This window comes from Pygocentrus nattereri, chromosome 19, assembly GCF_015220715.1.
Source record: "Pygocentrus nattereri isolate fPygNat1 chromosome 19, fPygNat1.pri, whole genome shotgun sequence".
Taxonomy (NCBI): domain Eukaryota; kingdom Metazoa; phylum Chordata; class Actinopteri; order Characiformes; family Serrasalmidae; genus Pygocentrus; species Pygocentrus nattereri.
The window spans coordinates 30,957,361-30,979,976 of record NC_051229.1 but is presented as its reverse complement, the minus strand read 5'-3'; the positions used below and the strand labels follow the sequence as shown (position 1 = coordinate 30,979,976).

The following is a 22,616-nucleotide window of genomic DNA, read 5'->3' as shown; positions in this document are numbered from 1 at the left end:
TACAGTTTAGGGGACAGCAACTGTTCCTATTCATCACATATTCCATCAACTCTTTAAAAAAAAAAAAAAAAAACTTTTTTTTTTTTTACATGTATCTGCTGTTGTTTGGTCTGAGCCCAAATACAGCCTGTCCAAAAGTGACCTGAGCCCAACAAAATTATGTCCAAAACTGACCCAATCCAAAAGAAACATGATGGGATAGTGCCAGTTATATCAAATGGCTATAAAAGTCTTTTAATTATGGATTAGTAATTTAAGCATATAGTATAAAACAATGTGATGTAAAAAAAAAAATTAATAATAATTATCAGTAGTTCATCAAGCGACGCTTTTAAACAACATCCCAGGTGTTTTTAGTGTGGATAAATTTCCATAATTTGCTGCTCTCGTGCTGTGGAGTGCTGACGACCTTCACCTGTTTCGTCCCAAAATCTACATAGAAAATATCTCGCCGAATACAGGGTGATTCAGAAAGATTAATACAATCTCTAAGCGCCAGATTTTTTACAACCGTTCAGCGCCTAGGAAAGAGGGGGACTTGGTTTCCAACTGTCAAGAGCCGTTAGTGCAGCGACACCTGACATGCTCAATCGAGTATGGGCTGAGTTTGACTATGGCTTTGATGTTGTTCATGCAGCTGGAGGAGGTTCATCCTGAGCGCTTGGACAATTACATAATAACCTTGATGCCCATTTAAACCATTTACAGTTCACTGCATTATTCTGTGATGATGTACAGTGAAATAAATCATTTTGAAATTAGATTCGTCTTTTTGGATCGCCCTGTATATTTAACACATGACTGTTTACTTTTGGTCAAAGAAATTAAACAGAAACGTCATTTTGGCTGTGCTAAACTGACCAGAGTATCCTGTGCATCCAGTGTGGGACCTTGGTGCTAAATTCTGTCAACAGCAGAGCTTATGACCACAGTGTGCCCGACTAAAAACTATTTTAAAGCTGCACAATGTGCTGCATGCAGTTCCACCACATTTTAAATGCATAAAATGTTTGAAATGCATAAAATGAATAAATATATAATGTGTAAAATTTTGGACCCTTTCCCTCAAGTGGATAAATCTGATTGCGAACACTTTGAAAGAGAATTCGCTCAAAGCGTGGTGATGAGTGACATATAAACTCTTCATTAATATAATATCGATTTTGCATTTGAGACCCTCTTTTTGAGCCTGTGCATGTGGCGTTAAAACTGAAAAACTTTAAAAAGCTCTAATGTTTTTTAATTGTTTCAGGCTTTGTAGGCTGACTTACGCAGACACGATATTTTAACACGTCTTCTTCTGTCCTGACTCCAATGATGGAAATGCCAAAGTGATGCCAATTCTTTCAATTTAAGCAAAAATATTTAACATAGTGCAGCTTTAAGGTAATGTGCACAGATATGAGTAAAGTAGAGTGACACTATATCGGGAAATGCAATAAAAACCCAAACATGAAATTTTAAGCCAGACACATGAAATCTGAATCTAACCAAACCAGGCGTGATCAGTCTGGTACTGTCTGATGTGGAAAAACATTTCAAGCTCTGTCTGCTGCCAGGCATGAAGTAGTAACTATATTGATCATTTATTAACTATAGATAAAGAGTATAAAATGTATTTCTGATAGAAGTGGGCTGTTACCTGACAAGGTGATTAAAATACCAGCCACTTGCACAGTCGGTCACTAATTGTGGTGTGTTTGGCTTGGTGTATTGTAGCACTCCGCCTGCAGCTATTTTACCTGATTTATTTTTTCTATTTTTATCTTATTTTCATTATTTTATTGTTTATGTATTGTTTATTATAATCCATAATCTTATTTTAATTATGATCATTATATTTTTTTTGTCATTTTTCTTGGTCGAATGGTGGGTAGCGCTTTTGCTTCAAAGCAAGAAGGGCCTGGGTTCGATTCCCCGGCCGGGCGACCAGGGTCCTTTCTGTGTGGAGTTTGTATGTTCTCCCCGTGTCTGTTTGGGTTTCCTCTGGTTGCTCTGGTTTCCTTCCATAGTCCAAAGCCATGCAGGCCATTTAGACATGCAGGCCATTTGGACATGCTAAATTGCCCCTAGGTGTGTCTGTCTGTCTGTCTGTCTGCCCTGTGCTGGACTGGTGATTGGTAATAAATTGTGTGTTTTTTCTTATTCTCCTCTTTCCCACATTATCAGTCCCTTGCTCTGTGTCAACTCTGCACCATTGAAAATGAGGGGCACCCTCAATGTTCTCCGAGATTAAATAAGGTTCATTGATTGATTGATTTGCTGTACATTGAATGTCTCCTATGCGTTTTCCAATCCTTGGTTTTACAGAAACGAAAGCTAAACACGGGTCATTCCGAGTCCTCAGTGATCGGAAGCCTAAACATCCAGACAAAATTTATAGCTTCATTTAGCTCTAAAATTCTCTGCATGATTGCTGATGTAGCCACTTGATTATACATGACTAATGGCCCACAAGCTTTGGAGCCTTATGTAATATATTTCAGATTGTGGACATAAGAGTTTGTTTGTTTGTTCCAGGTGCGTCACAGAGCCTCAGACCAGGTGATGGCTCTGAAGATGAACAAGCTGAGCAGTAACCGGGCCAACATGCTGCGAGAAGTACAGCTCATGAACAGACTCTCCCACCCCAACATCCTCAGGTATGTATTACTTCTCTTTGAAAGCAGTTCTTTGTCTTTCTGTCAAACCCGTCACTCGTCCACTGGACAGTATTGGTGTCAACAGTGGCTGTGTGTGACTGATGGGCATGGAGGCAGTTATTACTATATAATTGTAGAGGTTGGTTTTCTGTGCATTGAACCAAACAGCTTTTCCAGTGGAGGGTTGACGTTAACGAAGTATTTTAGACGGATATTTCAGTAACATTTTACATTGTATCAGGTGATCATGTAGTCTTTGACTCTGAACATTGAACTATGAATAAGATATTGAACCCAACACCACTTTTTTGAAGGTGATAAGTGATCAGCTAAGTGTAAACACTGATAAGCACTAAGCTTGTGAGATCATTGGCCGTGTACCATCATCCGATCACACCCCAACCACTGCTGATTGGGACAGGGGAATTAGGCGTGGAGGGAGCCCTGTAGTTTGGCAATTCTTTCTGTAGGTTTAATAATAAAATTTTTTTTTATGGCCTAGAAAATAACTAAAGCTACAGTAAAGGTCATTCAGAGTGGTTTGATGTTAAACTGTAAATGTGTTGATTGCAGAGAAAAAAGGGGGAGGGTGCTGGAGCCTATCCCAGCAGTCATCAGGCAGAAGGCAGGATACACCCTGGACAGGTTGCCAGTCCATCGCAGGGCATTCCGATTATATATTAAGACTGATAGGTTTATTCTCACGCTAATCAACAATCTGATGGAAAATCTCCATTTACATGCCCACTACAAGTAATCCAATCCAAATTGACGCACATGCGTAGAGAACCACTTACAGTAAACGTTACCATGACAGCGAGCATCACGTGAGTCCAGTCAGAGTGAGATGAGCAGCAGTGAGCAGTGCTTGTGGTTTTAATTGCTTTCAAATGATGTCAGACTCAGGAAAACATGCTTCACATGTCCTTATTAAAGAAGGCCGAGAGGAAGACGTCGTGTCTGAGACACGTAAGCTGGACCTCCGTCCCACCGCCGTCTTTTAAAGATCAGAGCATGAAATTGTGTTCAGTAGGGCCTCAATCGGACAACGCTGTTCTGATTGTGTATACATGGGCGTATTCCATTCTGATTGAGCTATTAGTCGGATTATTAACGGATTATTAGGCTGAATGTAAAGGTGGCTACTGTGAACAATTCTGACTGCGTAAAGTTTTATAGAACGGCGTGTTTCACATGACACATGTTTTACATTTATTGATGCAACTAATCCTAAAATAGTTGAAAAAATGGTGGATTTCCCTACATGCCACTGTTATTGTAGTCTGGAATTTTTATTAGGCTGGACTGCATTACACTTGTTTAAAAAAATTAAAAAAAATAAAATAAAAAACCTTTCCAAGTGATTTAAGTCTGCATTCAGACTGTAAAAATGCCTCGTCAGATCAGCTTCATGTGGTCACAAGTAATCGAACCTGTTTCATTCAATTCAAAATCAGTTATTCAAAGTATTTATTTAGGCTTAATAAAACTAGTTCACTTACTTGTTACCACATGAAGTCATTTTTTAGGCTGATCTGATTAGTCATTTTTTACAGTGCATGGTTCACATGTAGTTTCTTTTTGTTTACATATTTAAAGACGACACGAACTGTGATATGAGTATAAATTACTTCCGTGCTTTATGCCATTTGATAGCCATCACAATAAAAGCAGTGTATTGGTGCTTAATAAAACTGTCGTCGGTCGACTCGAGCCTGATAAGCACAGTTTAAACTAAACAACAAAGTGGTAAATAGAGAATAAAGCATTTTAAAAATGCAGATAAAACTACCTGTTAATCAAGAACTTCACCTAATATCTGTGCAGAAACATGTTTGACTGTATATTTTTTTTCATTTGTTATTGTAAAAAAGAAGCATATTTAAGTATCAGCAGTACTAAAAGCACATTTTAAACCCTTACAGCACCATACATGTACTGTTGTACCCTAAAATAACACATTTCTACTTTTATTATACTGTTAAACAAAAGTATGTGTAATTACACTATATATGTATGCTATATATAAAGGGTGAGTCAAAAGTATGTCAAAAGTATGTCTCAGCAAGTAGCGCTAATGTGTAACAGAGCCTTCGGTACTGTATTTATGGCATATCCAGATGTAATGTCCCCTACATATTACATACACAAATGCACTTAAGAGCAACATAACCACTCATTGTGTTTTGGGGCATTTGTAAGGATCATGCCTCTTGTTGCACTATACTTTTATTTGCAGTCAGTGGCTCTGTATCACTCTAATCTTTACAAAGGCTTTGATTGGGTGGCTTTCGTCTTCAGTCCCTGTCACTTTCGCTCCTTTTGTGCCAGAGATGCATGTGACCTCTTTGTGCCGCGTCCCTCTGAAAGCAGGTCAGAAATCTACTGAAACATCGTCCTTAGTTTAGATCGGGATTTTCTTGGTTTTCCTTGGCTTCCCTCTTTTGACCTTGTTTTTGGTGGTTGAGGTTGTCTGTGCCCTCAGGCTAGTGGCTCGTGTCTGATCAAGCAGTTAAAGGAATACATTCAAAGATGGAATGAATGACACAGTCTGGAGGTTCAGATCATGTTAGTAGCTTTTATTCATTTGTCACATTTAAAACTTTTGGACTAAAATGAATATTGTACTAAATTTGAGCTCAGTCCTGCATTAAACTGTGGGATTTGTGTTCTTTAAAGTTTAACACACTGTCTCAAGCCATGTTTACATGCAGCCTGATAATGATTCAATTAATAGCTAATTTGGAGTAGAATATGTCCATGTATACACCTCAATCGGAAAAGTCTAGTCCAATTTTTTATTCGATTGAACGAGGTGGGTAATCCTGTAAATAATCAGTTAAATAGAAGATTCATATCTATAATACTAACACCTGTATCCAATTACATTCCCAGTCGGAAAGTTCAAGTTTATGCTCTGATCTTCAAAAGACGGCGGTGGGAGGGACGTCCAGCTTATATGTCTCAGAGCACGACGTCTTCCTCTCAGCCTTCTTTAATAGGACGTGAAGTACATTTTCATTAGTCTGACTTCATTTTAAAGCAATTAAAACCACAAGCACTGCTGAAACACAGGTATGTTCTTTTCAGTGCTAGGAACTAGGTCTCAAAATCCTCGGAGAAAGCATGAATCGTGGATAAAATATTTTCTAAATTCCGGCAGTATCTGACAGTCAGAGGTACAAGTATATGCTCACACTTCTTATTCGAATTACCTGTTCCACCTTAAATGCTGCATCATTTGCACTCGGGTGCTAGAATGTAACTGCTGTTCGTTTTAAGGTGGGACGGAAAACTGTAACGCAAACAGTGGTTTAGAGACGTTTTTCCTGGGGCTGTGTTGCTAGTGTTGGAAAGCAGTTTTCGGGGTTTTTTTTTTTTTTTTTTTCTATTTTATGCAATAAAAATGTTCAAAAGTTACTTTGGTTGTATCTCGTCCCAAAATACAGAAGTCTTTGTTAACCTTTTATTTAAGCATCTGAGATCTTTTGAGATAAATGCACAGATTAGCCTTAAGATTAAAACCACCTTTTGTACATTCGCTGTCCATGTCATCATCTCCGCTTACCATATGGGGGCACTTTGTAGTTCTAGAATTACAGACTGTAGTCCATCTGTTTCTCTTTGTTGGCCCCCTTTCATCCTTCACCGCAGGGTAGGTATTATTTGGGTGCTGGATCATTCTCAGCAGTGCAGTAGCATGTTGGTGTGTGTTGTGCTGGTGCGAGTGGATCAGAAACAGCAGTGCTGTACCTAAATTGCCAGAAACTTTAATTATACGATGATATAAATTTAAGCCATATTGCCACTGCTGCTGCATGTTTTACTAATTCACAAACGGTACACTTTCCTAGCCTGTTTGTTTAGGCGTGTCCAGTATGAACACAACTGTTTGGTCCAAGCCTACTGTTTTATTATGTTAGGTCTACACACAGCGCATACGAGCAGAGTTATCCCGTTTTTCATTTTCTTCTAAGCAAATTATAGACATTACGTTGAGGATGGAATGCAATTTTTATTTTTGTTTCTCAGCCCTGGTTGGACATTTGAGTAGCATGTCCACATAACCTCTCCCACTTTAGAACAGCAGAAGCTAATCTTATTCGAGTAGCACTATCAAGACACCAAGTCTGTGTTTACACAGCAGGTAAAAGTGGCCCAAATCTGATTGATTTTCTTTTTTTTTTTTTGGCTGTTCACATTATCTTTTAAAAGTGGTTTTTATGCGACATCAGTCTGAACAGATCCTAAACCGACCCACATCTGCAAAAGAACAATATTTCACGTGGCTCATCCAGAGGTAAACAGTCATGACGTTCTTCGAGCCCTTCGAGCGCTTTCATTGGCTGTGTTTACATGCAAAGATTTTTGCCAATTCGATTGAATACAATCGGATTACAGATTCAGACTTGGGTATTTTTGCTCACTCTGCTCAACAATTTGAATGTGTTTACATTACAAGTTACATTTACCACTACAAGTAATCCGATGCAGAATGACGCGCATGCGTGGAGCAACGCTGAGAGTAAATCTTACCATGACAACAAACATCAGTTGACGCGCTTGTGTTTTCTGATGTCAGACTCAGAAAAACGTCCTTTACATGCACTTATAAAGGAAGACGTCGTGCTCTGAGACACATAAAGCTGGCCGTCCGTCCCACCGCCGTCTTTTAAAGCTCAGAGTATGAACCTCGTCTCCTCTGCTGACCAGTTTCAGCTCCGCCGTGATGACCAGTTTAAACCTTTCGCTGTGACGCGACGCACATGCGCAGAATTCGGATTCAGGCGTTTACACAGCTATTATTCTTCTATTTAACAGATTATTTAGAGGTTTACCCACCTCATTCAATCAGATAGAAATTGTATTCCAATTGGCGTCAATCGGATTAGTCTATTCCGATTGAGGTGTTTATATGGACGTGTTCTATTCCGATTGAGCTATTAGTCGGATTATTAACGGACTATCAGGCTGCATGTAAATGTGGCTAGTGTCGTCTTCACCAGCATCACAGAAGCGATTTATAAAGTACCAGTGGTTGACAGCTGGGCTCATCACCCAGAATGTGTTCGAGGGCACGTTATTCCGCCTCGGCCACTTCTTTGGTTCGTGTCCTCAGATTCTTTAAACTGTTCTTTGACGCTGCAGCCTCGCTTTCGTTCGAAGAGACTGACATAAGAGTCGCATGTATTACGATCTGGCTGTTCAGACGGAGTCGCATCACCTCAGATCGGATACGTATCGAATTTCAGTACCACCTATGAAAGCGCCTCAAATCGGAATTGAAAATGTCAGATCCAGTGTGTTTATCTGTTCACACTGACACACAGACACACACCTGTGTCACATATGATGATAAAGACTGTATTTGGGCCACTTTTACCTGCTGTGCAAACGTAGCCAAAGTTTCCACAGAGAAATTGTTGTACATTTGAGGAGAAAAAGCTCGACAGCTCTTCTAGCAAAATGGCTTTCCAGTGTCTGTGCGTGGCCAGCTGTGGAAAGCAGCCGTCTCGTAAAAGCTGGTAGCGCCATGCATGTGCACATTTGTCTATAAATGGATCTCCAGTTCAGACTCCTCATGTGGGTTGTTTTGGGCTCTCTATTTTTGTGACGCCCCGTTTAGTGTTTGTACAGCAGCATGTCTGCAGCTACAGAGCGAGAGAGAAAGCGCAGGGGGAGAGATAGAGAGAGGGTCTGTGTGGTTTTTTACAATCGTACCATTGTTGCATCTCATTGAATGGGGGTGGAGGGCCCCTAGCGCTGACGAGTGGTCTAAAGAGACCTTTGTTTAAAAAAAAATAAATAAATAATAAAAGCCCAGCGAGGTCCAGCAATAAACATCAGGAACGTAAAGTTTATGGGACTTGAACTTCCAAAGTCGGTACCAAATCGGGGTATTGTGCGCCCACTGCTGTGAGGGGATGCAGGAGCAGTGATATGGTGTATTTTTGCGTCTTTATAGAGGAACAAGCTGCTGAGGTACCACCTCTGTGCAAAGACACAGACACACATCCACAAGGGGGACATACAGCTGGAATGTGACTTATTAAAGCCTGTGGGTTCATGTTTCTCCATGTTTGCCCTGTAATAAAATGACAGCCTGTTTGTTTGCAGCCCCTGGAGTGTATTTCACAAAGCAGGATTTCTCAGTCAGCTGGGTAACTTAAAGGAATACCGTTTTGCAACAAGCTCTTTGACACACATTACTGTGTTTTATGCGGCAGTTAGTTCAAACCACGCAAGCTAATTGGTTGAGAGGCCTTTTAACTGTGCTGATATTTCATCATAACATTACAGGTTTTTCACAAACACTATCACTCCACTGAGACGCTGTTGCTAAGCAACGACTCTGACAGCTGTAGGAGACGCTCAAGTTATTTGAATGTTTTTACTTCTTATTTTGCCACAAACAGAAAACGGACACTGTGTTAAGATCACATTTGACCGACAGCCGATTTTGGTCCGACTCTGAAGATGAGACGACGCTAAATTCACAAACTCTCATCACCACTGAGCAGCTTTTCAGTCGGCAGCTGTGACAGAAGAACAGCTGAACAGATTTACAAAAGTTTCAAAGTTTGTAGTAATAACATAGTGATGTATTATTTTTTTAATTTTTTGGTGTTTGTAATTAACAGATAACTTGTATGTTTTCACTGCTTTTGCTTGTTAGTTTGTGTGTAAAATTCAGACTTCATGTGAAAAGGCTCTGAAGTTGTCACTCTGCGTGGTGCAAACAGAACCTGCTGTAGACGTAGTGAATGTACATTTAATATACCTGTGGTAAACAGTGAAAAGGCAAGTATTTTTGTTCTAATTTATCGATCATTCAAAATTCTTTATCGTCCCTGCCTTAATAGTTGTCCATAACACATTGTGATAAATAGTGTCTTGGTTCCAGTGTAGCTCTTTATTGGAGTGCATGTTGTTCAAAAGGGTGAATCAGTTTTGAAGAGCAAACAGTGTTACTTATTGACTTTGGCTGATAGAAAGTGCTGGACACGTTGTCATGTGTTCAGTTGGCCCGAACAGTCAACCAATGAATCGGTCATAAAAATTAATTCATGATCGGTGCCTCTCTAAACACGTTAAACAAGGTTAGGAACCAAAGAAGGAAAGAACAGACACCAAGCAAGTCTTGGCTAATTGATGAAATTTGGGATGAAAGGAAATTTGTGTTTCAATGATGAGAGCTTACAAAATTAATGAATTATAATTAATGAATTAATTAACAAATAATCAAATATTCAGCTTAAATTTGGCCTGTAAACATGAAGTGCTGGGCAATGTTCTGACAAACTGAGGTTTTGTTGAAGAAGAGCTGAGTCACCACCACGGAACAAAACGCTGCTTTTGTTTTAGCCTGCTCTGAATTTTGAGCCGCAGTAATAAACAGTAGCCTAAAATAAATGATGTAATAATAAATGTACAGAGTAACATTATAGCTCTTTATACTGCAGCTTCCTTTCACCTCTGTAAATACTTCTAATGAACTGAAATTGATACAGGTCAGAATACTAGTGCAGAGGTCACTAGGGCTGCGTTTACACAGCAGGTAAAAGTGGCCCAAATCTGGTCTTTTTCCCTTATATGTGACACAGATGTGCGTCAATTCAAACTTTTTCAATTCCGGTTTGAGACGCTTTTATATGTGGTACTGAAATCCGATACATATCCGATCTGTGGGGATGGGACTCTGTCTGAACAGCCAGATTAGAATTCATGCGACACTGAGACTCAAACTTTTAGGCTGATGTTTCTTCACCAAAAAAAATAAAAAAGACTCACCGCAGGCGCTCCGTGTTTAAAGAGGATTCAAATGAAACAGCCGAGCACGGCCAGGGGAACCTGAGGCTGCGGCGTTTAAAGAATCTGAGTACACGAGCCAAAGAAGTGGCCGAATAATGCGCCCTTTCCACGGTGAACTCGAACACATTGTGGGTGATGAGCCCAGCTGTCCACCATTGGAACTTCATAATAAATTGCTCCTGTGATGCTGGCGAAGACGAAACTGAAAGCTCCGGGAGCGACTGGCATTTGCCCACCGTCATGATTGTTTAGCTCTGGATGAGCCTCGTGGAGCTCTGTTCTTTTGCTCATACAGGTCGGTTTAGGAGCCAGATCTGTTCAAAGTGATGTGTACAGATCACATTTAAGACATAATGTGAACATCCAAACAAAAAAATCGGATTTGGTGAGAAAATCAGATTCGGGCCACTTTTACCTGCTGTGTAAACATAGCCTAGTAGGTGGACTGTGTTCTGAGTCCGGACCCAGACTCTGTCCTATGCGGACCGTTAACCGATAAACTATGGAGAATTATTTAATTAATTTCTATTTCTAATCATTATGGTAAGGCTTCAACGCCCGGGAAACTGGCAGACCAATCACATGCATTATAAATATCACCTGACGCTACTCAGCCAATCAGATCTGTGCGCTACGATGAGCACTGAGACTCCAGTGAGTGACGCACACACAGGGGGAGGCGAGACACAGCAGTCAGAGAAGAAAGTGAGTCAGAGTAAAGTTAATTCATGCCGCGCTCTAAAAAGGAGAAAACTAACAAAGGCTGTTGAACTGTACTTTATTTGATTTAACATTCACTTGTTGACTGCGTAAGATGTTGATATTCCTACTAGGCTACTTCAGTTTAAAGTATATGGCGCTGAATCATGATGCAAGTTCAACATTATGATGTTCTGGACCTTTGCTTGAGGACATTTCCTCTAACTGGACCTTATTGAATTGGAATTAAATACCCCTGCTCTAGTGACTAAGGTTAGTAATGTTATTATGTTTTGATGTTTTAGGATTCAAGGTCCCCTTTGGATTGAATGTTGCATTGGCTCTGCACACTTGCAGATGCTGTGTGTAAATACTTCGTCTTTCGCTTGAAGAAAGCACGCAATACTCTTTTGCAATACGTGCAATATTCTTGATCACATAATTGGGACACAGCCCTCCCCAGGTCAAATAATTTACTCTTCTAAGTCAGATGTCACAGTCTCACTTTATATTAAGCTTCTCTAATAACTGTGTAGTTACACATAAATAACATGAGTATTGTTACAACTATTAAGATACACTTGTGTAATTATGTAAGGTGTACGTCTGTAATCAATCTGTCACGGTGACTAATGCATTAGTAGTTACATTGTCTTTGCATGTGTTCACCTTGTAACTACAGTTATTGGAGACAAGAAAAAAGTGGGGCCGATGTCACTTTAAACATGTAAACAAAAAAACGACAACAAATATTTGTTGGTTTATTTTTATTGACGTCGTCGATGATGTTGAGTGATTTTGTTTCAGCCGACAGAAAACACTTGGCACAAATAGAAGCCATTGGGCATTTGCTGTTGGCTTCAGCAGCTGCTGTTGTGAAACGTGTTTAAATTATTCTTCGTCCTAATTAACTCTAAGCTACAGACGCAGCAGGTAGACCTGGTAGATGCCCCAAAGTCAGACCTGTAGGAGGATAAGGACCATTTCTATTGGACAAACTTTACTTTTGGCTTAAGTTATTGATCTTAACAAGACATCGTGTCTGTGCAAAGAGACACTACTACCGTTTGTTTTCCATGGAAAATAAGGTTTTATCTGAAGAGATCTCATCATCTTTGGAGGTGTGCAGACTGATGGTGGGGGTTATAAGCAGCACTAATGCACCAGCAACCTGTCTCAGTTAGACAGGGAATCATAAACATTCTTCCAGATGGCGTGAAAATGGAGATGAAGGCAGTGCTGCGCTAACACTTGGAGTGTTATTGGCGTGTGAGATCTATTATACAGAGCCATTCCTATGAGTACTCGGCGCTTTTTGCGGTCTGTCTGCATCTCACTCGGGGGGACATCAACGACCGAAATCACACTGCTCTCTCACTGCGTGCAACAGTGAGACGTTTCAGGCTTTTAGTTTGTAGGTGAACCGACAAATACATGTGCTGTGCTATGTAGAGTTTGCGGCTCGAGGAATCTCCTTCATCTTCAACACTGGCTGCAAAGCCTCAGTGACAAATTACAGGATGGACTCCATCTGTGCTTGATTTTTCCATGCCTCATGTGCAGCTCTAGCTGTGGCTTTTTGTTAAAATTATTTCAGTAAAAATTTGAATCGTTTTGCGATGGCACAGTACCACGTTTTCTTTTCCGACACTGGTGTTGAAACCTTAAGTATGTAATCCCAGAGCTGTTTGAAGTGTTTCACTTGGGGCTGAGCGATTTAGGGAAATATGGAATTGTCTCTCTCTCCTCTCTCTCCTCTCTCCCCTCTCTCTCTCTCTCTCTCTCTCTCTCTCTCTCTCTCTCTCTCTCTCTCTCTCTCTCTCTCTCTCTCTCTCTCTCTCTCTCTCTCTCTGTCTCTCTCTCTGTGTCTTTCTCTCTGTGTGTCTCTCTCTCTCTCTGTGTGTGTCTCTCTGTGTGTGTCTCTCTCTGTCTGTCTTTCTCTGTCTCTCTCTCTCTCTCTCTCTCTCTCTCTGTCTCTCTCTCTCTGTCTCTCTCTCTCTGTCTCTCTCTCTCTGTCTCTCTCTCTGTCTCTGTCTCTCTCTCTCTCTGTCTCTCTCTCTCTGTCTCTCTCTCTCTGTCTCTCTCTCTCTGTCTCTCTCTGTCTCTCTCTCTCTCTCTCTCTCTCTCTCTCTCTCTCTCTGTCTCTCTGTCTCTCTCTCTCTCTCTCTCTCTCTCTCTCTCTCTCTCTCTCTCTCTCTGTCTCTCTCTCTCTCTCTCTCTCTCTCTCTCTCTCTCTCTCTCTCTCTCTCTCTCTCTGTCTCTCTGTCTCTCTCTCTGTCTCTCTCTCTGTCTCTCTCTCTCTCTCTCTCTCTCTCTCTCTCTCTCTCTCTCTGTCTCTCTCTCTGTCTCTCTCTCTCTCTCTCTGTCTCTGTCTCTCTCTCTCTCTCTGTCTCTCTCTCTCTGTCTGTCTCTCTCTCTCTCTCTCTCTCTCTCTCTCTCTCTCTCTCTCTCTCTCTCTCTCTGTCTCTCTCTCTCTCTCTCTCTCTCTCTGTCTCTCTCCGACACTCTGTTTCTTTTCCGACACTGGTGTTGAAACCTTAAGTATGTAATCCCAGAGCTGTTTGAAGTGTTTCACTTGGGGCTGAGCGATTTAGGGAAATATGGAATTGTCTCTCTCTCCTCTCTCCCCTCTCTCTCTCTCTCTCTCTCTCTCTCTCTCTCTCTCTCTCTCTCTCTCTGTGTCTTTCTCTCTGTGTGTCTCTCTCTCTCTCTGTGTGTGTCTCTCTGTGTGTGTCTCTCTCTGTCTGTCTTTCTCTGTCTCTCTCTCTCTCTCTCTCTCTCTCTCTCTCTCTCTCTCTCTCTCTCTCTCTCTCTCTGTCTCTGTCTCTCTCTCTCTCTCTCTCTGTCTCTCTCTCTCTGTCTGTCTCTCTCTCTCTCTCTCTCTCTCTCTCTCTCTCTCTCTCTCTCTCTCTCTCTCTGTCTCTCTCTCTCTCTCTCTCTCTGTCTCTCTCCGACACTCTGTTTCTTTTCCGACACTGGTGTTGAAACCTTAAGTATGTAATCCCAGAGCTGTTTGAAGTGTTTCACTTGGGGCTGAGCGATTTAGGGAAATATGGAATTGTCTCTCTCTCCTCTCTCCCCTCTCTCTCTCTCTCCTCTCTCCCCTCTCTCTCTCTCTCTCTCTCTCTCTCTCTCTCTCTCTCTGTCTCTCTCTCTGTGTCTTTCTCTCTGTGTGTCTCTCTCTCTCTCTGTGTGTGTCTCTCTGTGTGTGTCTCTCTCTGTCTGTCTTTCTCTGTCTCTCTCTCTCTCTCTCTCTCTCTCTCTCTCTCTCTCTGTCTCTCTGTCTCTCTCTCTGTCTCTCTCTGTCTCTCTCTCTCTGTCTCTCTCTCTCTGTCTCTCTCTCTCTCTCTCTGTCTCTGTCTCTGTCTCTCTCTCTCTCTCTCTCTCTCTCTCTCTCTCTCTCTCTCTCTCTCTCTCTCTCTCTCTCTGTCTCTCTGTCTCTCTCTCTCTCTCTCTCTCTGTCTCTCTGTCTCTCTCTCTGTCTCTCTGTCTCCCTCCCTCTGTGTGTGTGTGTGTTCCAGCTCAGCTCTTCTTAAAAGGCACTCACGCTGCCAGCAAGGCTCTCGTTAAGGGCAGTGCCCGAGCTGAGAGGGAACGAGAGCTCACTGCTTCACCTTTTCGTCACCGCTCCTAGCTTGAAGCTCGGCCGCCTGGGTCAAACTTTTTTTCCTTCGTCTCGCTCTAATAATGAAGCTGGAGGCTAATCAGAATTAATTATCTCATATTAATTGTTCACATTAATGACACGTTTGAATCCGCTACCTAAACGAGTGTGAACCGTCATGTCCGAGAGTTCGGATTTGAGCAAAAAATCGGGTTTGAACAAAGAGGCTTGTAATGTGAGTGTAGCCTCAGTCGTATTTCAGAATCGTAATTATCTGTTTTGTGATGGATATTTGAATGCAGGTTTGTTATCAGTTGTTTGCATTTGCCAAATTTGCATCCCTAGTCCCATATGTAGAATAGTTCAAATGTCAGTTCAGCTTTATAAATAAAAGTCCATGAAACAGTGTAAGAAGCCACGTAAACAAGTCTGTTTGAGATTGCTTAACAGTTTGAGCAGTTTGTGGGAAGTGTGAGATGATTTATGCATGTAGTTTACACAAAGCTGGGTGAGGTATAAGCCATTGCATTACTTGTTAGCTACGTTAGATTCATAGCTCCAGTGCAAAACAAAAGAAGCCTTCAAACACCAAACTCTGTGGATTGGCCACATTTCTAAGGAGGCAGTTGTGTAAATTTTATATATATATATATATATATATATATATATATATATATATATAATTTTTTTTTTTTTTTTTTTGCTAAATGATATGCATGTTCTTAAAATCCCTCAATTTTGACAGAGATGCTCTTGTTCTTTGTCTGCAGGTTCATGGGTGTATGTGTGCAGGAAGGTCAGCTCCATGCCCTCACAGAGGTAAGAGGAGCCTCCAGGCAGGCGCAGACACGCTTCCACGACCACACATGCACCTACTCATCTCCAAATAGCTTGAGAACCGACCGCACTTCACTGCAAATGTGTAGTCTCCAAGACTTGTTTTGTGTCCGTGTCCTGTGGCCAGTTGTATTGAATGTCTTAAGTGAATTTTATCCACAGGTTTTCTCTTACACTACACTTCCTTTTACCTTAAATGAGCTGCACAGAATTACTGTAGGGAAATCAGCCATGTCAAGTCCTTAAGGGCAAATTAAACTTAAGTTTCATTTTAATCATTAAAGTTTTAGATTGATAGTATTTTTTAGATAATTGTAAAAAAAAAGAAGTTATTTATGAGAATTTTGCAGCAGCCAATGAATTTTAGCTGCGTACATGAAGGGAAGTCTTATGTTGAAAATAAAAGCCCTGCAGATTCAATTGGATCCAACATTCAACACCCAAGAACAATATGTACCGTTTAAAGTCTGGGTAGCCAGTTGATTGCGGGTTCTGATCCCAGGACTGACTGGATACTCCTTTTAATGCCCTTAGGCAAGACACTTTACCCCCAACCCTGCCCCAAATACCACTGTCCGAGATTGCCTTGCTCTGCAATGTGCTGGGCATAGAAATGCAGCAAACTGACCAAGTTCCCTTGTAAGTGGATTAATAAATTGTAACTTAAGATATAGTTTACCAGCAGTATTATAAATTCAGTTTAATTACAGAACATAAATTACAAAGTTGTAATAAAGCAGCTGCTTAGAAACCTGGGTCAAAGCCCCTATTGAGTAAGGCAAGTGTAAGGAAGTGGCTCTAAATAGAAAAAACTTTGAGAGGAACTAAGACTCAAAAGGGGAACCCATCCTACTGTAGTTGCCAATACGCAGCCAATAGCAAAACAATAATAATGAGTTATGAGAGTAATGAGCAAAGAAACAAAGCTAATCAGTAGACATTAAATAATTCTCCATTACTCACTCCTGGTTATTAAAGATCCACTGCATGGTCAAAAATGGTCATTTTTGTTCTTGGATTAAAGAGTAAAAATGGTAGAAGTTTTGACCCAGGTCAAACTGTTCAAATCAACCTGTAACAAAGTGGCAAATGGCATCACTCAATTTTAGCACTAGATGGATGTTCTCTAACTCTCTGGCACCAGTCGTCACTAAACCACTCAAAGTTCATGATGTTTTCTGATCTACGTGTAGAAGCGACACCTTAGATGTGGACCTTTCTTTGTAACTATGAGTACTTGAGCCGTTGAGCAGCGCAAGTAAAATAATCTGATCCAAGTTGACATTTTGGGGCAGAATAATGCTGTAATTTCTTACATAAGAGTCTGGAATTTGAAGCTCATTTGGTTCAGAGTGGTTGACTGTAAGCTTTACAAGTGGAGTCGCCTGTAGGCTGTTATAGTTACTCGATAAAGGCAAATTAAAAATCAGGTAACATTTACTTTCTCATTAAAGGCTCAACTGAACAGTCAAAGTGCATATTTTACATTTTATTACTGATCTTACAATATGAAACTGACTGACGCCCATTTTTATGCATGTTTTGCCACATAGGGTGTTTAATTATTTTTAAAAGCTTTTTAGTTTCCTATTTTGTTCCAGTAAATTATTTTGGAGTCAGCGGAAAGCAGTGCATAGTTTGATTGTCTAGTCAAGTCCATCCGAGGTAAAAAATAATAATCCTCCTTAGGAGTAAAAATTTTCCCACCTCATCAAATGAGGTTTGACTAAGTCATGAATTAATTTAGAGGGGGAAAAAACCTCCCCCACCCCAAAGCAGTTGTAGGTTGTTTTCAAAAGTTCCTCCTTCCTTCAAGATCCATCATCAGAAGGATGTCTTCCTAGTCTTTAAACCAGAAAATCTCACTCTAGAGCAGAGGTCACTAATAGGTGGACCACAGTCCAAGACTGGACCCAGATGCTGTCCAATGCAGACGTGGACCTATAACCGATAAACTAAGGAGAATTATTTAATTTCGACGGTGTTCCTATTTTAATCAGCGTAACTTTTCTTGCATTTACGATGGCTTTAGTGGCCCGGGAGCCTTCCAGACCAATCGCGTGCGCTGTAAATATCACACGTGACACTACTCAGCCAATCAGATCAGTGCATTACAGGGGAAGGACAAGGTGAGAAACAGCAGTCAGAGAAGAAAGTAAACCAAACCATTTCACATGACGTGCTCTAAAAAAGAGAAAACAAATGTGATGGAATTGTACTTTATTTGATTTGGTATTCAGTTGTTGACTGCATAAGATGCTGATATAACCACTAGGCTACTTCAGTTAACAGTATATGGTACTAAATCATGATGTAATGTAGGCATTAAGATATTCTGGACTTTTGCTTAAGGAAAATTGGACCGTATTGGATTTTAATTAAAGACCTCTGCTCTAGAGTCTACTGAGGCACCACTGGATGAGGTGAGTAGGCATGTTTACAGTGAAGGCAGCAGCGGTTAGATTTTTCATTTTGGCCGGCGTGTCCCTTTAATCATCAAAACAATTGGTGCTCAGTTACATAATCAATAGTGACCGTCTGAGTTGTCTGCCTGTATCTCAGTTCAGACTGCATTGCGCTCCTGCAGCTAAATATAAACGCTACTGCTCTGGCATGTGATTCTGTAGGAGTGGAGTTAATTAAAAGTTAGCAGTGAGGATGAATAGGAGTTGGGGGCGGCGGCGCCCACTCTTAGCCGAAAATGACAATGGAATGTAACCTTCAAACATGCAAGTCTGCACACGTCCTTGGGGAGAGGACTCGTATTTATGAAAACAACACTGCAATGTGTGATTTTGTGCCTAAAAGAGAGGAAGGTATTAGCCAGGGTTTTTTTTTATGGTGTCATCAACACAGCATAGCACAGCATAACACAGATAAACTTAATAAATTTATTAAGAATGCAGGACGTTTGCTTTACAGTACAGAAATTGTGCAAACTTAGCATTTAAATACAAATAGTGTGTAAAATTTAGCTTTACAAAAATGTGTAACGATTAGCTTTAGAGAGCAGTGTACACAAATTAGTATTACAGCACAAAAAGTGTGCAATAATTTGCCATTACAGTGTAAGAAGTATGTACAATTAGCCTTACAATACAATAAATGTGCAAATGTTTTACAGTACAAAGACGGTAGATTCAATGCAGTGTGTGTATAAAACAGTATGTAAGGGTTTCAGAGTCACTTCGGTGCAGTTAGCGTTTTTTTTGCTCTGAATTGAAATTGCGATACGCCTCAGCGGCGATATTAATATATAAAGTGAGCCTTTGATGTAACATTATAGATCAGCCTGTGTTATTTAGCCCAGAATTATTGCCACGTCTTGGATCACATCACTACCTTAATTCACACAATTAATCCTTTTAATGATGTGTTTAAATGTTCATAACAGTTTTTAAAATGTTGTTTGTTAGAAGACTCATTTGCATATTGTAACCTTTTGCAATATTAGTATTGTACAGACCAGTATCACAATAATGATTAACGATATGTTGTGCAGACCTGGCCTTTATTTGGAAAAGGCCGCAGGAGGACGTTTTCTATTAGAGAACAAAACATTCGTTCCCCAAGGCGTGATTTATTTTGAACCACTTTGAACAATATGAGTGTATGGTCCAAGCAGATAGCCTTGTGCTATTGATCAGTATTGATTAGGCAGGGGTAGGGCTTGCAGGCGGATGATTAGGTAAATGAGTGACAGGTTTTTAGTGCAGCCTGGTTGAGTCATGCTGCTATTCGTTATCAGCACATGTTCCTGTGTGAACTGGGCCTCCGGGTAAACAGGATGAGTAATAGATACCTCGCCATGTGCTGCTTTGTCTATAATCTACACCTCAGGTCTTAACCTACAGCTCACCACAAACAAGCTGAGGCCTGTCACCAATAACACGAAATACCTAGAACCATGTCCGACACCTGAGCGTTCTCAGTTTGTGAGATGGACCACAGTGTAGTGTCCTGTCCTGGTTGGAGAAAGGGATGATGGAGCAGCTGGTGCCTGTGTTTAGCTGGTAAACTCCAGTTGTTTGACCAGTAGAAAATTAACACTTAAGACACTTAACACTTACAAAGTATATTTGAAAAAATGTTTTACAAAGTAAAACATTACAAGAATGTGTTTGAGGGCGGCATGGTGGTGCAGTGTGTAGCGCTGTCGCCTCACAGCAAGAAGGGGTTCGATTCCCCAGCCGGGCAGCCAAGCTCCTTTCTGTGTTTTTGCATGTTCGGTGTTTGCATGTTTGGAGTTTGCATATTCAGAGTTTGCATGTTCTCCCTGTGTCTGTGCTCCAGTTTCCTCCCATAGCCCAAAGACATGCAGTCAGGCTAATTGGACACGCTAAATATTTGCTGTTACTCTCTAAACAGCCTGTCTGAAAAATACATCCTTCCATAATACAGATCAGTAGATGGGCTGCAGTTTACTTAGGAAAAGAAAGTAAACATTTTTTTAACAAAAAGTGGATTTTACACTTGATGTGTTTGCACAGCGGTATATAAAAGTTTGAATACCCCCAGTGAAATATGTTTTATTGATTTTTGTAATAAATATGACACATCCTCTTCAGAGAACCCACATAAATATGGCATTTTTCTGCAAATTTCAGTGTGCAATTTCTGTTTATTTGCTTATTGGTTTAGTTTAGCATATTGTAAAAAATCTAAAATGATATTTTTCACAATACATATTTTTTTATTGCAGAGAATGTGGTAACTTATTTCCACTTCAATAAAATTATCATTTGACTAAGGACACCCAAACTTTTGCATACAGCTGTATTGTAAAAACAACAATGGCCAGTAGCCTCACAAATAAGCACTAATTTGGTGGTCTTGTTGTGTCTGATTGCTGCTTCTGTGGAGGGGTCTGCCTCTAAAGTCACGTATAAAATACACATTTTTTTTTTTTTTACTCATAAAACCTGAGAACTCAACACTAAAAAAAAAACAGCACTGTAGCAGGAAAATTCCACTTTGCTGGCCATAATCAAGAGGTCATTGTTATCCCAGAAATGTCGGAAGGTACTATTTTCACTGCCACTTTTCCAAGATGTTTTGTTTGTTTCATATTTCATTCAGTAGGGGGAGACTTGCGCTCTCTGCTCCACCTCAGACTTTCAAGTGAGCCACTGAACGCCATCATTTTATTTGGTTCCCTACTGAAACATTGGCATGAATTAGGGTGTGCTTCATGTAAATGATATGAAAGGTACTGGGAGAGGTGCTGTTAACCTGGCGCTTGATTTCACGCACTGAAGCTGATTCATTATTTAGGCTTGAATATCTTGTTTCCATGTTGAATAAGTTTCATGAATCAGACGCAGAGTAGTTCATGTATCAGAGGCGCTCAAATCTGTATTTTTTTGTGGAACTTGGATGAATAAGGATCAGTGTGTGCCCCTAACTCCAGAATTTCTGGAATCAAACAGTTGTACATGCCTGCAGTGTACAAATTTTCAACCATATCATAAGCCAGTTATCATAGTTTTAGTTATCATAGTTTATATTTCGGACCAGAGGTCACTTATAGGCTGACCACGATCTGAGTCTGGACTATCCAGACGCTGTCCTATGGAGAACTGGAGAATTATTTCATTTTGATACACTAAGTGTTGTTGAAATGACAGTTGTACTTCATTTGATTTGACATTCAGTTGTTGACGATATAAATTGTTGATATTCCTACTAGGCTACTTCAGTTTACAGTATATGTCACCGAGCCATAATGCAAGTTAGACATTATGATGTTCCAGATCTTTGCTTGAGGAAATTTTCTTTAACTGGACCTTATTGAATTTTAATTAAAGACCTCTGTTTTAGACGGCACATTAGGCATACAGCATAACATTTGGACTAGCTGATCACATTTTGCTCCTTTTTAACATGTTTGTTTGCTGTGCTTTTTTATTCTTGTTTTATTTGTGTAACATTTACACTGATTTTTATAATGTTCCACCTTTGCAGCTTAACAGTCACTCCTGCTCACACTAACCAGCACCAAGCTTCAAGCAGAAACTCTGGCCGGCGCAGCGTTTCCTCATTCTCACTCTTGCCATTGGCCCTGTGACCTTTGCTCTGCTTCTCTGCTGCCTGATGCACATTAACGGAAAGGCGTATTAGTGCAATTATAATCACGGGTAATCTCTGGCCTGCTGGGGATTATACCATTATTCCAAGCTGCTGCAACCCAGTCTTACTCAAACCACTGACAATTCCTAATACTACTGGACTTACAGCAGCAAGAGTTTGACCTCCAAGAGGTTTTATTTTTCCACCCATGCACTTTTCAACTTCCTTTAAAAGGCCTAAATTATAGGATGTTGCTGCTGACAATAGGCAGTGTATTGTATGGCTTAAGCTGTAGTACTGTTATTTTACTGTCTGTGGATAGAATCATCTAGTGATTTGCTGCAGTTTGCTGTACATCAACAAAAGAGTATTACAAACTCTCATTGCAAAGATTTTAAATGATATTTAAGCAACAGAGCACTCAAGGACATGTTATCACAAAATAACATCACGGCTGTGATCTGGTCGCCGTAGATCATCACAGCCGTGATGTTATAGCGACAACACACGACCTCCGGTGTTCTACTGCTTTTATACAACAGTTAAATAAATACAGTAATAAATTAATAAACTGGCCGTGAACCTTTACTATGTTTTAATGTTCAGTTCCTTCCTCCTAATTATAGCTCCTTAACGAGCAGTTTGTTGCTACGTCAGAGTAACGAGCTCCGCCCACTCGCTGCTCAGCCGGCAGTTCGTTCTGCAGCTTCTTACACTAAATTCCCAAACTGTTGTCACCACTGAGCAGCTTTTAGTATTTATTGGGTCAATTTTATGGGTCAGTTTTATGGCTCAGTCTGATTTGGTCCGACTCTGAAGATCAGACTAAACGTTTGGCGAATGGTGTTGGGTTCATTTCTGGCTGATTCCAGGTTGTTCAGCTGTTCTTCTGTCACAGCTGCCGACTGAAAAGCTGCTCAGTGGTGACGACAGTTTGGGAATTTGGTGTCGTC

General features: G+C 40.5%; 1 protein-coding gene across 1 annotated transcript in view; it reads left to right on the top strand.

Moving 5' to 3' along the window:
- The window catches only part of tesk2 (testis associated actin remodelling kinase 2), a 61,448-nt gene that overhangs the window by 17,795 nt on the left and 21,037 nt on the right, over nucleotides 1-22,616 (top strand). Inside the window, exons 3-4 of the mRNA XM_017705999.2 lie at nucleotides 2,521-2,642; nucleotides 15,528-15,576. Of these exons, the coding sequence (XP_017561488.1) occupies nucleotides 2,521-2,642; nucleotides 15,528-15,576 (171 nt within the window). The remainder of the gene's footprint in view (nucleotides 1-2,520; nucleotides 2,643-15,527; nucleotides 15,577-22,616) is intronic.